The sequence below is a fragment of the Haliotis cracherodii genome, unplaced genomic scaffold (genome assembly GCF_022045235.1).
Source record: "Haliotis cracherodii isolate W230 unplaced genomic scaffold, xgHalCrac1.p SCAF_10, whole genome shotgun sequence".
NCBI classification, from domain to species: domain Eukaryota; kingdom Metazoa; phylum Mollusca; class Gastropoda; order Lepetellida; family Haliotidae; genus Haliotis; species Haliotis cracherodii.
This window is the reverse complement of record NW_027266265.1, coordinates 8,705,520-8,720,594: the sequence shown is the minus strand read 5'-3', so window position 1 is coordinate 8,720,594 and position 15,075 is coordinate 8,705,520. Positions and strand designations below refer to the sequence as shown.

Below are 15,075 nucleotides of genomic sequence, written 5' to 3'. Positions count from 1 at the left end.
TAATAGTGTTAGTAGTATTTATACTGGTGATCGTGGTAGTAGTTTTGTTTGTTGTTTAACGCCGCACTCAGCAATATTCCAGATATATGACGGCGGTCTGTAAATACTCGAAACTGGACCAGACAATCCAGTGATTGACATCATGAACATCGGTCCACGCAATTTGGATACGATGACATGCATTTTTAAACATAAAAACAAGTAAAAACCTGCAATAACCCCCATTACCGACAGTTCCGGGTACCCGATGAATGCATGATAGACACAGGTGAATACCTCGATGTTAATTACGTGCACTCTCTCATGTAACGTCGTCCTCGTGTATTGAAACGCTACACTGACAGTGCATTCAGCTTAGGTAACCGTTACGACACGTCTTAGGTCTAGAGCCGTAAGTCCAGTATTGATAAGTGAGCCGCACGGTGGAGTCACGTACAGTGAGACAATCTTGAGTCCCCCTCCATCACCTTGGATTGAGCATGTAGGCTGTATGGGATTGGAGGGGGATAAGACATTTAAATACGATTAGTTCTTTGTTTAACTGTTTGTTTTTGACATTTTGTCCGGATTTTTAACATAATGCGATTTACTAAACTTAGGTAATGGAAATATGATATTTTTTTGGTTGGACAATTACTGTTAACATAGTTGTCGGTGGTTAATAGTTTTTTTATGTCGTAGTAAACATGTAAGGCTCCCATAAATAGACGTTTTAAGGTGAGGTGAGGTGAAATTGGGTTTAATGTCGCGTCAAAGATTATTGCACTTATATAGCGACGTGCATGTACGTGTGTGTGTGTGTGTGTGGCTGCTTGTACTAGTCCGGACTGATGTCGATTTATAGTGCTAGCACACTGAGATACCATGCCACAGTTTAACATGAATACCCCACTCAGACACAGTATACTGACTCCGAGCCGACCAGTCCTTGTTTTAGCCCCTTAATGCCGAGCGCCAGGCAGGGTAACAACAAGTACCATCTTTTAACGTCTTTTGGTATGACGCGGCTGGGGGTCGAACCCCGGACCTTCCACTCTCCGGACGGACGCTCTACCACAAAATCACGGAGGCGGTCTGGCGTTTCAAGGAATGTACCAGTGAGTCTTGCATTAAGTGTTGTTTTATGCCGCAGCCGAGATAATATCAATATGTGCAAACTGCCTGTAAGTACCAGCATAGTTCTGTCATTGATACGAGGGTTGATTGGTAAGTTCAAAGTCTCACATAATGGAATTGCTTGATAATATGTTGTGGATATAACATGTCATTGGGGCATATCCACAAAAATTCTGAGTCAGTTGTGCCAATTATTTCACGTGAAGTCAATATATTATCAGTGGTCTGTGACATTTGGAACACCTGTGAAGATCCGGGTTAAAATAGGTCCTCTGCAACCCATGCTTGCCGTAAAAGGCGGCTATGCTTGTCGTAAGAGGCGACTAACGGGATCGGGTGGTCAGGCTCGCTGGCTTGGTTTGATGCATGTCATCGATGCCAATTGCGTGGATCGATGCTCATGATGTCAATCACTGGATTGTCTGGTCCAGACTCGATTATTTACAGACCGCCGTCATATAGCTGGAATATTGCTGAGTGTTGCGTTAAACAACAAACAAGCAAACATCCTACATATGAATTTGCACGGAAAAGAATAAAACAGTACTGCACCTTGCATCTCCAATTCTTAAGTAACAGAAAGAAATATAACAACTTATATGACTATATCATAAGATTTTTTATGTGCATTTGTTCGCATATAGTTCTGCACCATGGAATTTATATTTTAGGTATTTTTTTTACATAAAGCCTAGGCAAGTCTAGATCAAACAAACCAAGTCTAGTTTGCTTGAAACAGCAGAAGAGGAAGGTTCTTTCGAAAAAATATTTATATTATTTTAAAGACATGTTTTCATTGACTAAGTGTTCGTCTAGTTCGCATTTTTACACACATGTTCTCTGCGGAATATTCCCTGTGTAGGTTAGTAGGTATAAACCAATTTGGACATACATATGTTATCTAAGCGAACTTTGAGCCCTATCGATATGTTTTAACGTAACCGTCCGCACTAGTGACACTTATTATCTCTGGATGAATTCGTACAAAGATAGGTGATCGAGTTGGCTTGTCCCTGCCTAATAAACCCAGGGTCAAGGACATGTACTCGCACTTCAAGTACCCCGAGCTTTGATACCATTGAGTCAGCTATTGTAAGGGGGTCAGTCCTTAGGGTCTATGCCCTGTAATAATAATTGCAATCCATCAATTTTGACACATGTTTTTGTTCTTGAATATCCGTATGTTCGTTTGTTTGTTTTTAGGTTAACTTGTTTGTTGTTTAACGCCGCACTCTGCAATATTCCAGCTATATCACGGAAGTCTGTAAATAATCGAGCCTGGACCTGACAATCCAGTGATTGACATCATGAGAATCGAGCTACGCAATTGGGGTACGATGACATGCGTCAACCAAGTCAGTGAGCCTGACCACATGATCCTGTTAGTCGCCTATTACGACAAGCATGGAATGCTGAAGACCTATTCTAACCTGGATTTTCACGGGCCTCTTGAATATAAGCATCGATAATTGCTGTATTCTTGTCGTCGGAACTAGTGACTGAGTTAATATGGTTTTACGCCGCTTTTGGCAATATTCTATCCATATCACGGCGGGGGACACCAGAACTGAGCTTCACACATGTTCCCATGTCGGGAATCGAACCCGGGTCTTCGGCGTGACGAGCTAACGCCTTAACCACTCGGCTACCCCACCGCCCCTCATCTAAACTTTTACTACCAGGTAGATGAAATGTATAACGTATAGTTTAGGGGCAGGTAATCCGGCAGACTAAATAGATCGGGTAGTCAGGTTCGGGGACCTGGCTGCTTGAGTGCCACATGAGTTGCTTTCAATACCTCACGCCGGATTGTCTGGTCCAGACTCGATTATGTACAGGCCGCCATCATACAGCCGCAAAATTTCTGAGCGCGACGTCACACAACATACAAATGTTAAGCATTGTCTACACAAAGTGAATGGCATTCTTACCCTGGTCAACGGATCAGTGAGCACTCAAAATTGCATTCTCAGCTTCCTGAGGAGTATACAACACAAGCTGCCTCTTTTGCTTTTGGTGTGTATGTAACAATCATAGGCTGTCACATTGATACCGTGGTGGTTCACGTGTATAAAATACGTTATAGATGCAGTGCGTCTGACGGATTTAATGAATGTGTTTTGTACAATAGCATTTCGTATGGCGTTCTGTTGAGATGCGTTGGACGATGCTTATAACAGTATTTCGGTTATCTATCGAGGTCTAAGTTCAACCCACTGTCGGGTATGTAGTGCGAAAGGGTATTGACCTCCGACTGAAATCTACCCTCAGAGGTATACGTGTCTTTAATCCAGGTCCACTTGTTAAAGAAGGGCTATGTACAAACGTTATTGATTGTGGCTTGTTTAAGTGTGACCTGTTCGATAACAATCTATCTTGGACTTACGCGAACTGACGCCGGTCGTATACCCGACATAACACCCTGTAACACATGCCCTCATCACAAACCTGAAAAAAAAAACCGCAATTCCACACTGCAACACCCACCCGCAACAGCACACTGCAACACTTACCAGCAACACCACACTGCAACGCCTACCCGCAACTCCAAACTCCAACACCTACCAGCAACACCACACTGCAACACCTACCCGCAGCACAACACTGCAACACCTACCCTCAACTCCACACTGCAACACCTACCAGCAACACCTCACTGCAACACCTACCCTCAACTCCACACTGCAACACCTACCAGCAACACCACACTGCAACGCCTACCCGCAACTCCAAACTGCAACACCTACCAGCAACACCTCACTGCAACACCTACCCGCAACATCACACTGCAACACCTACCAGCAACACCACACTGCAACACCTACCCGAAACACCACACTGCAACACTTACCAGCATCTCCAAACTGCAACATCTACCAGCAACACCACACTGCAACACCTACCAGCAACACCACACTGTAATACCTACCCGTAACACCACACTGCAACACCTACCAGCAACACCACACTCCAACGCCTACCCGCAACTCCAAACTGCAACACCTACCAGCAACATCACACTGCAACACCTACCCGCAACACCACACTGCAACACCTACCCGAAACACCACACTGCAACACCTACCAGCATCTCCAAACTGCAACACCTACCAGCAACACCACACTGCAACACCTACCAGCAACACAACACTGCAACACCTACCAGCAACACCTACCAGCCACATCACACTGCAACACTTACCAGCAACACCACACTCCAACACCTATCAGCAACACCACACTGCAACACCTACCAGCAACACCACACTGCAACACCTACCCGCCACACCTCACTGTAATACCTACCCGAAACACCTCACTGCAACACCTACCCGCAACACCACACTGCAACACCTACCAGCAGCACCTCACTGCAACACCTACCCACCACACCTCACTGCAACACCTACCCGCCACACCTCACTGCAACACCTACCAGCAACACCACACTGCAACACCTACCAGCAACACCACACTGCAACACCTACCAGCAACACCACACTGCAACATCTACCGGCAACACCACACTGCAACACCTACCAGCAACACCACACTGCAACACCTACCAGCAACATCACACTGCAACATCTACCAGCAACACCACACTGCAACACCTACCCGCAACATCACACTGCAACATCTACCAGCACCACCACACTGCAACACCTACCAGCAACACCACACTGCAACACTTACCAGCAACACCACACTGCAACACCTACCAGCAACATCACACTGCAACACCTACCAGCAACACCTCACTGTAATACCTACCCGCAACACCTCACTGCAACACCTACCAGCAACATCACACTGCAACATCTACCAGCAACACCACACTGCAACACCTACCAGCAACATCACACTGCAACATCTACCAGCAACACCACACTGCAACACCTACCAGCAACACCATACTGCAACACCTACCAGCAACACCACACTGCAACACCTACCAGCAACATCACACTGCAACATCTACCAGCAACACCTCACTGTAATACCTACCCGCAACACCTCACTGCAACACCACACTGCAACACCTACCAGCAACACCCACCAGCCACATCACACTGCAACACCTACCAGCAACACCACACTGCAACACCTACCCGCAACACCACACTGCAACACCTACTAGCAACACCACACTGCAACACCTACCAGCAACACCACACTGCAACACCTACCAACAGCACCTCAGTGCAACACCTACCCGCCACACCTCACTGCAACACCTACCAGCCACACCTCACTGCAACACCTACCAGCAACACCACACTGCAACACCTACCAGCAACACCACACTGCAACGCCTACCAGCAACACCACACTGTAATACCTACCCGCAACACCACACTGCAACACCTACCAGCAACACCACACTGCAACACCTACCAGCAACACCACACTCCAACGCCTACCCGCAACTCCAAACTACAACACCTACCCGCCACACCTCACTGCAACACCTACCAGCAACACCACACTGCAACACCTACCAAACTGCAACACCTACCCGCAACATCACACTGCAACACCTACCCGCAACACCACACTGCAACACCTACCCGCAACACCACACTACAACACCTACCAGCAGCACCTCACTGCAACACCTACCCGCCACACCTCACTGCAACACCTACCAGCAACTCCTCACTGCAATACCTACCCGAAACACCTTTCCACCACACCGCATTGCAATGACATAATAGCTTATCGTTACTATCCTAAAAACATGTGGAGGTAGTAGACAGCCTTGTCTTACCCACGTGAACATCATTCTGGCATGACGTGGTGTTTCAAATGATGACATACCTATAGATAGAAACTAACATCGGCAACTATGACCAAGGTAATAGATTGCACTTCGACCTACATTCCTCACACTCTACACCACGAGTTAACCCTTGACCTGGGAATTCATAATTCTCAGTTTACACATAATCAGCTCTCACCGTGTTGTGCGAATTGAAAGAACTGGCCTCGTTTAGCGTCTTGCGTATCGAATATAAGTGGTTACTGCGCAGGCGTGTTTAGTTGTTGACGATGCGACGTTGTAACGTGAGCTGAGGGTTGCGTTGTACAGCTAATAGACGACTGTTCTGGTCGTGACTGGCAATATCACCAAAACAATTATACACTGTACCTAGAACAGGCTCACTTCATTACCAGGAGATGAAGCTGTGGAAATATCAGTTGCCAGTTTGCAACGAGTTTGTTATCACAGGGTATTCACGACCTATTGCTTGTCTGATGTACATTTTTATAATTGATAAGAATAATCTTTGTCTCTCGAATTGAAGGCGGTCTCTGTTAAGTCCAATATAAATAATTTAAAAAAAACATATATTGGTATTTTATATTTTTCAACATTGCGATATATATTTGTATAACTTGTAGGGCCATCGTCATATAGCTAGAATATTGCTGGGTGATACGAAAACAAATACACACATATAACTTGTAGTTAAAATCATTTGGTCGCATGAAGCAGAAACGCTGGTATATACCGTATTTCCTCGATTAAACGTTGGGGTACGGGGCATCTAATAACAATAAACGCCAGGAACATTTTATGCCTGGATTCGCCAAATTCTTTTCTTTTCGTAACGATCGATCTACCGTACAGGTACTACATATTGTCCCCTCAGAACAGACACGTTTTTACAGATCTTTAAACTACGGTACCGAAGATGAGTCTGAACGAATCTTTAGTCGGAAATTGAAATTATAAACGCCGGGCCTCTATTAAACGAAGGGGTCTTAAGAAATATACGACCAGGCTTTTAATCGAGGAAATACGGTAACTGAAATACTTCTCCCTTCTACCTACGCTCCCTCCCTCCCTTTACAGTGTTTCTTCTGGATATAAAACGTCAATACGTGTGTCATCAAGTGTTTTTAATCAGTTCATTCACCGCTGGGGAACAAGTTGTTTTGTTGTGACAGTTTTAATGTCCGTATTTATATCTATTTTTTTACTTCCAACATGTGTATATGAATATCCGTTTTATGATACACTCGTTTGATCCAAATAGAACAGGCATGATGCTTGTAGTATAAATAAATAAATGATGACTTTTATCGCCTGTCGCCCTATTCCGAGCACATTTATGTATTGCCCATGGAAATAGACAGGACCTCAGCAATGACCCCAAACAAACCCCAATCGGACCACAGATGACCTCTGTTTGTCCAGAGAGAAAAAAACAGGAATTGTTAACATAAAACCTCCATATTTAAATATATAACCAACTAGAATGGAAAATCCATATAAACTAACGCCATCCATACTGATGAAGACCCTGGTAGGAAATGGTCTTTAGAAACCCAAATCCAGCTAACGGGATCGGGTGGTAAGGCTCGCTGACTTGGGTGATGCATGTCCTCCTATCTCAATTGCGTGGATCGATGCTCATGATGTCAATCACTGGATTGTCTGGTCCAGACTCGATTATTTACAGACCGCCGTCATATAGCTGTAATATTGATGTGTGCGGCTGAAATCAAATAAACTTCAGAACTCTTTGCAGAGTGTCTAAATATATCAAACGTCAACGCCAGAAAATATCACAGATTCCATTAGAGTGTAAAAGGCCCCAAAAGATGCGGTGAAATTGGTATGAATGTCCAGCGTAACGCCCATATTCAATTTTAAGAAAAAAAAATAGCACACAAGCACATAGACACACACACACACCATACAAAACAAGACGCGCACGCACGCACGCGCACACCGACACACACACACTGCTGAAGAAGTATGACATTAAACCCAATTTCACCTCACTCCTCTGGGCCAAACAAATCAGTGGCTGATATCATGAGCAAAGATTCACACCAACAGGCAACACATTTTCAGACAGGTCACACACTCTTACCACATGATCCTCATTTAAGTCGCCGACCACAAGTACTGCATATGGGCGCTGGGAACCTATTTTGCCCCATATTCCATACTTGTTTGTTTGTTTGCATAACGCGCGCACACATAATTCTAAATGTATTATAAATGCTACGGACACCAGGATAATTTTCGGACTATGACGTCAAATTTATTACACGATAATACTGAGCGTTAAGTTCCAGATTCCATCCCGCGTCATAAAACATTTATGCAACTTAACTCTACTTTGAAACACAGTACGTGCGTGTACTAATTATACCCCGGATCCCATGTCAGGAAACAAACGAGAGAGTGACGCACTCCAGTGCATTTCGCAAAGAAGGGGGCCAAATGACGTAAGATGATACCAGACTTATCTCTCCAACAGCATGACTCTGTCCTGCTCACCGCCAGTGCCTGTGACGTCCCATTAGAGTAGGAGTGTACTCTGACCAGATGACCACACCAGCTCGCCACAGTAGGTACACTGCTAGTCTGTCATACAGACCCTGATACAAACATATCCAATGCAAGTCTATAATGTTTGGCAAGTCTGGATTACTGCAGCATCAATGAAGAGATTCTCTGGACTCTATTTCATTATATTTTTTTTAAGATAATTTAACAACTGTTTTTTTTTCTCTAAGACATGTTTATTTTGAACAGAGACTAGATGTTAGGCTAGTACACTGCATGTGACCAGTTAGTCTCCCTACCAAGACCCCAGAGAATAAAATAGAAAAAGGAGTCCAACACAAGTCTAGATTGACAAGGCAAAATAATGACAGATGGTCATTTGTGGAGTTAATATCACTTCTTGCCGTTTGTTATCCTCTCGAAAATGTTTCGTTGTAAACTGTTAATTTCTCATTCAACTCGTCAATCGAGACTATTTGTTTCGCAAAGGACAATTTGTGTTTCTTGACAAGTGTGTATTCTTTCGCTTCCAACAGCAGTTTCTTAGTTTTCAAGAATTTATTTTTTGAAGTTGATTTTGTATATAATCATATCGAAATGTATGACAAAGAATTTTCTTGACCCTAAATATTTTTTACACTTTTGTTTACATTTTTTTAGTTTTTGCAAACACGAAACTACTTTTTTATTCGCAAATTCAAGGAGTGGTAAACCGTCCCTGTGTATAAGGTGGGGAGAATTTACGTTTCACGGTTTTACATTTGTAATGAAATTTCCGGGAGAAAACTACAAAAAAAAGTATACTTATAATAAATAGGATATTTCATGTGATTAAATATCCTTTATGTATTCCATAGTATATGTATAGTATACATATATGTAGTATATTCACTAAAGTAGATGTATGTGCAGGACTCGCTACGTGTCTATTGACAGGGCCCATATGTACAAACGACCAAGTAAGATAATAAAACAAATGTTCTGTTTATAATAGAAAAGAAAGAAACGTTTTCGGTTGGGAGACGAGGGATGAGTGATAACTTCTAGGCCTCACATAGAGGAATTGCGTAATAGTGAATTCTTTTGTTGTGAGTGAGTCGGGTTTAACGCCGCTTTGAACAGTATTCCAGTTATATCACAGCGTGTTAGCTTGATGGGGGAGGAAAGCCCGAAGTGATGTAGGTCTTAGATGTTTAACATTTTTGTGAAACCCGCGAGCATAGTATGGTCTTTTATTGTCGACAATATATGACGTGATAGAGGTACATCCAAAAAAACGTCAACCCGTGAAGATCCGGGATAGAGTAGGTCTTCAGCAACCCATACTTGTCGTAAGAGGCGACGAACGGTATCGGGTGGTGAGGCTCGCTGACTTGGTTGATGCATGTCATCGAATCCCAAATGCGTGGATCGATGTTCATGATGTAAATCACTGGATTGTCTGGTCCAGCTTCGATTATTTACAGACCGCCGTCATATAGCTGGAATATTGCTGAGTGTGGCGTTAAACAACAAACAAACGAACAAAACAAACAAAACGTCAACTGAGCAAATCGTTTCACCTGTAACAAGTCAGAAAACAAAGCAGGGGTCTGTGACTTTGGGAAATTGGACAAACTTGAGGAACGTTTAGTGATCAAGTACTGCGTGATGTCGCTTTGATTATATATGTTTGACTCGTCCAGAATGTGAGGAGACCGGTCTGCATTTGGACAAACTGGCTTTCACAGTGAGTGAGTGAGTGAGTGAGTTTAACGCCGCTTTGAACAGTACTCCAATTATACCACAGCGTGTCAGCTTAATGTGGGAGAAAAGCCTGAAGTGATGCAGGTATCCGACGTTTACCACTTTAGTGAAACCCACGTGCACGTGTTTGGTGCTGACAAACCTAGAAACATAATCGGAGCGAATTGGGATTCGAACCCACAATCATAGTGTCTGGTGTGGCCAAAGGACGCGATTCTGCACAGCGAATTGCGGCGCCATAGACGACTGGGCCACCCGTGCCCCCTTACATATTCTCTTCGCATGCGCCCCTCGTGGTTTATTCTCCCTGCAGTGTTTTATTGTGCGATAAACAACTCCCATTCGCCGTTTTTTTTCTTAAATAAGAGTGTCTTGGGTGTAAAAAGTTCTGCTAACCAGTTTCAGTGAGAGTGATTGGAAACATCATTTTATTTTGACGTCATGGTAACGTATGACGTCACACTGGTCTACAAGGGCATACTTATGCAACTTCATTGCAGCGATATACCCTTGGAAATATCGCTTGATGTCACCCAAGCGATATCTCCTGCAAAGTCAAGTCTTTTGGATAATAAATTTAAGTATCACGAGCTAAACCCGTTTATTAGATGTACGCTATGCGTCAGAAATTCCTCACAATCGTCACAAGATATACAACTTGCAGTAATTGTCACATTCAGACGTCGCAAACAAGCGTCAATTTCAAACTGACCCTGGTCAATGACCAACCTTGTCAACTTCACCCTGTTTACCAGCAATCCTCCGCATTCCCGCATATTTATATTCTCCACAAGCAAGTACGTCATATATCTTCCGAATGATGCATTGCTGTCAAGGCAGTCGTCATTCATTTTATCTCGTGCGGCACGTGCATCACCAAGCGTCAAGTACATTGCACCTGTCACTCAAACCTACCAAATGAACCTGTGTTATCTATTGATAATGACCTCGCAATGTTGTCGGTTCCATAGTAACTGCCGCTGATATAGTTAATATCCAAGTGATAAACGACTAAAATATGCAACAACAGTATTTTAAAGGTACGGTAACACAAGAGGGAAACTTTAATGTTTGGTAGGATATTAGTATAAAAGTTTGCAAATCCAAGCATTCTAAATCAGGAATCTGAAAAGTTGGATTAAAATTAAGACATTGTATGTCTTTTCACCATCAAACACCCCTTCTCTATATATGTATAAAATATATTTATAAAACAACACGTGTTGTTATATAGAGAGAGGTATTGAAAGTGAAAATTTTAATCAGAAGTTTTGTATCGTTGAAACAAGCAACCGGAATTATATACACTTCCTGAGCTCCAAGTTCACTTCCCCGATATAAAGGGGTGGATGTTGGATGAGGATGGGGACATGGGGGGTCTAAGGGGACGTTGACCGAATTTTCTAGACATAAACAAATCTAGTCCGGCGTTCACTTCACCATCTGAAATGTGGGTCAGTAATCAGGCCTAATGCGTGTGAAATCGGATTACTGTGTGGGATGTTAAACATCAAGATAATTACACGAGATCTCATTGAAATTGGCGACTTTGACTGGGACCCCGTCTACCTAAACGAGACTGGAGGTGGCCGATTTCTTGAAGCCTGCGAAGGGACGACACAAAACATTTGCATTTGTTCTCTGTATCGAACGAAAACAAACAGCTGCATGAAATTTGTTTGTGATGTAAAATTCCTGTCGCAAAATTAACATCAACAAACAAGTTTATTATTAATTGTATGTGCCAAAACATATACTGTCGAGGAGTAAACATATCCCCATGTTTATTTACGTTCGTTATTGTGGGCGTTACGCATGCGCACTTACAACCGGATGTGGTTCATATACATATGGTCTCTGGTTCTTATGTTGTCTATGACACATTATTTCGCCGTGCAAAGGTTCGTCTCTTATTCGCACCAGGATCCGCTGATAGGGTCCAGGGAATTTATCATCAAGACATCAAGACATAGAATCAAGACTGGATAATCAGGAAAGAGTAGTCCGTTTTTGTCACGGCTTTGAAAAGTATTCAGTCACGCTTTTGTGTGTCAGTTTAACGTGGGACGAATTCGACTAAGGGGCATAACTCTGCAAAGCGAATTGCGGCGCCTTAAATCACTGAGACAACTGTGTCAGGCCCAATCGGCCAACCTTACCCGTTTCCGTGACCGCCAAGAAGACTCGACTGTGAATGTAGGAAACGGGGCAACTTGTTCCCATTCGGGAAAACACACTTACACCTGAACACGCTAACATATCCACAGTTTTGCGTTAACTGTTTATCTGTGTTTAATTTCCGTTAGTCTTATATATATGAAGTTTTTAGGGGCGGTCGGGTAACCTAATGGTTAAAGCGTTCGCTTGTAACGCCGAAGACCCGGGTTTGATTCCTGACATGGGTACAATGTGTGAAGCCCATTTCTGGTGTCCCCCGCCGTGATATTGCGGGAATGTTGCTGAAAGCGGCGTAAAACCATACTCACTCACTCACAGATGTTTTTATCCTAAATGTATTCAAAAGTTGTTTGCAAGTGAGTGAGTGATTATAGTTTTATAGCTTTTAGCAATATTCCAGCACTATTACAGCGGGGGACACAACTTATGGGCTCTACACATTGTACCCATGTGGGGAATCGAACACTGGTAACGGGCGAACGCTTTAACCACTAGGCTACCACACCGCCCCAGATATTTAAAAACAACGTTTTGATAATATAGTTCCACCACGGTGACTGTAAACAAAAACACGAGGGTACCTGCCCTAGAACACAGAACCATGCAACTATGAATATAACCTCCATGTTTCTGTAGCCGACTGCTAGTCTGCCATACAGACCCTGAAACAAATATTTCAAATATAGCCCATGCAAGTCTATAATGGTGGGCAAGTCTAGATTACTACAGGATCTGAACATGTAGAAAGTCTCTTGGCTTCTTTTTATCATATTTCATAACTATAATTTAACAATTGTTTTTTTTATGTTAAATATGTTTATTTCAGAGACTAGATGTTAGTCTAGTGGACTGTCAGCGAGGGTGTTTACATCACGTGACGGCTAACAAAGGCTACGAGTCAAAGGCCTATTTCAGCGGACATGTCCGATCGTGTTCAGAGTGGTATGCCCTATACATGTACAAGGAAAAGTAGAGCAGTAGTGTCACAACAAAATATCAACACTTTCCTTTCCAGTAGCGAAATACTTCCTCGTGTCAAGGATGACGTTTGTAAATCTATAATTTGCATCACAAAACGTGCACAACTTCCTTATTGTTTAAATGTATAGTTACCCAAACAAATGGTCTGTTTAATATTTCTTGACGGGTTGGAGCTTGAATTGATGAGGATGCACACGTGTGCAGCTTCTTTAGCCCATGCGTGCTTGCATTTAAGACCAAGGGGATTGGCCTGTCTTACAGACCCTGATACAAATGTATCAAATACAGCCTACGCAAGTCTATAATGTTTGGCAAGTCTAGATTACTGCAGTATCGGAAAATGAAGAGAGTCTCTGGGCTCCTTTTTATTAAATGTTTATTGAGATAATTTAACAACTGTTGTTTTTTTCTGTACCATATGTTCATTTCAGAGACTAGATGTTTGTCTAGGGGATTTTTTCTGTTGATAGTTCATGGGAACGGGTTTGAAACTGACATTTGTCATTCATTTCAGCTTACCTTGAATAAAGGACGGTTTATGTGTCGGTATATTTAGACCGAGAATGATACCTTGGCGCATTGTATTCATGCAGACATAAGAGCCGACTCTTTCGCCCTCGGCGTTACTTGTCATCCTTCCTTACGTACCAGGGGGCATGGGTGGCCCAGTCGTCTAAGGCGCCGCAATTCGCTGTGCAGTTGCGTCCCTTGGGCACGCCAGAAACCTATGATTGTTGGTTCGAATCCCGGTTCTAGGTTTGTCAGCATCATACCCGTGCTCGTGGGTTTCACCGAAGTGGTAAACGTCGGAGACCTGCATCACTTCGGGCTTTCCTCCCACATTAAGCTGACACGCCGCGATATAACTGGAACACTGTTAAAAGCGGCGTTAAACCCAACTCACTCATTCACTCCTTACCTTCCTGCACCCACCAACCTCAGATGCGACTAACGGGATCGGGTGGCCAGGCTCGCAGACTTGGCTGATGCACGTCATCGTATTTCAGTTACGTTGATCGATGCTCATGATGTCAATTTTGGGATTGTCTGATACAGACTCGATAATTTATAGGTATGAATCAAACAACTGGAATATTGTGCGCGGCGTTAATTTCCAACATGGCGTATTAGTCTTAAGACTTTTTTAACATGGAAAAAATTGTCATTGAAATATGTTTGAAACGTCTTTTATGTCTTTCTTTTAAAACAATATTTATTTTCCACTTGGTACATTGAAAGGGGATTGATAAACAGGCAGAGCCTACATAAATATCTCTCCCCAGTCTTATATATCTATCAAGTCAAGCCTGTTCTCAACGCAAGCACACTTACAGCAGAACTTATTCAATTCACAACACGGTCATAAAATCATTTATCTATTTTCAGATCTAAAAACACTGTATAGGTGTGCTTCAAGAACGAACGTGTTACGAATGTAAACAAGGGGTATTACAGCGCAAGCGAAAACATGTGCCCAAATATGGCGAGTCACTAACGAGGTACGTACCACCCGTTGTCCAGCCGGCAGATGTTTCCTTGCGTCGCGGGGCGGTATTCGCTGTTTATATTTTCTCGCTTGGCTGATCAATGAGAACTATATATACACCACCAATACCCCGAAATAACCCACAGTCCAAAGGTCGCCTGGTCTACTTTTTATCCATGCCAGTTTGACCGAAAAAATATGTTTGGTATTTCCCAGTACGGATTTGAAGTTGCCGTGAACTACTAGTTAGTATTATTAC

The 15,075-nt window shown here is 43.1% G+C and overlaps 1 protein-coding gene across 1 annotated transcript; it reads left to right on the top strand.

The window, feature by feature from the left end:
* Positions 1 to 1,148: 1,148 nt before the first annotated feature.
* Positions 1,149 to 5,826, top strand: LOC139447442 (uncharacterized). Its single transcript, XM_071228793.1, has 2 exons — positions 1,149 to 1,163; positions 4,075 to 5,826. Exons 1-2 carry the CDS (start codon positions 1,149 to 1,151, stop codon positions 5,824 to 5,826), a joined length of 1,767 nt encoding a protein of 588 aa, XP_071084894.1.
* Positions 5,827 to 15,075: the final 9,249 nt, after the last annotated feature.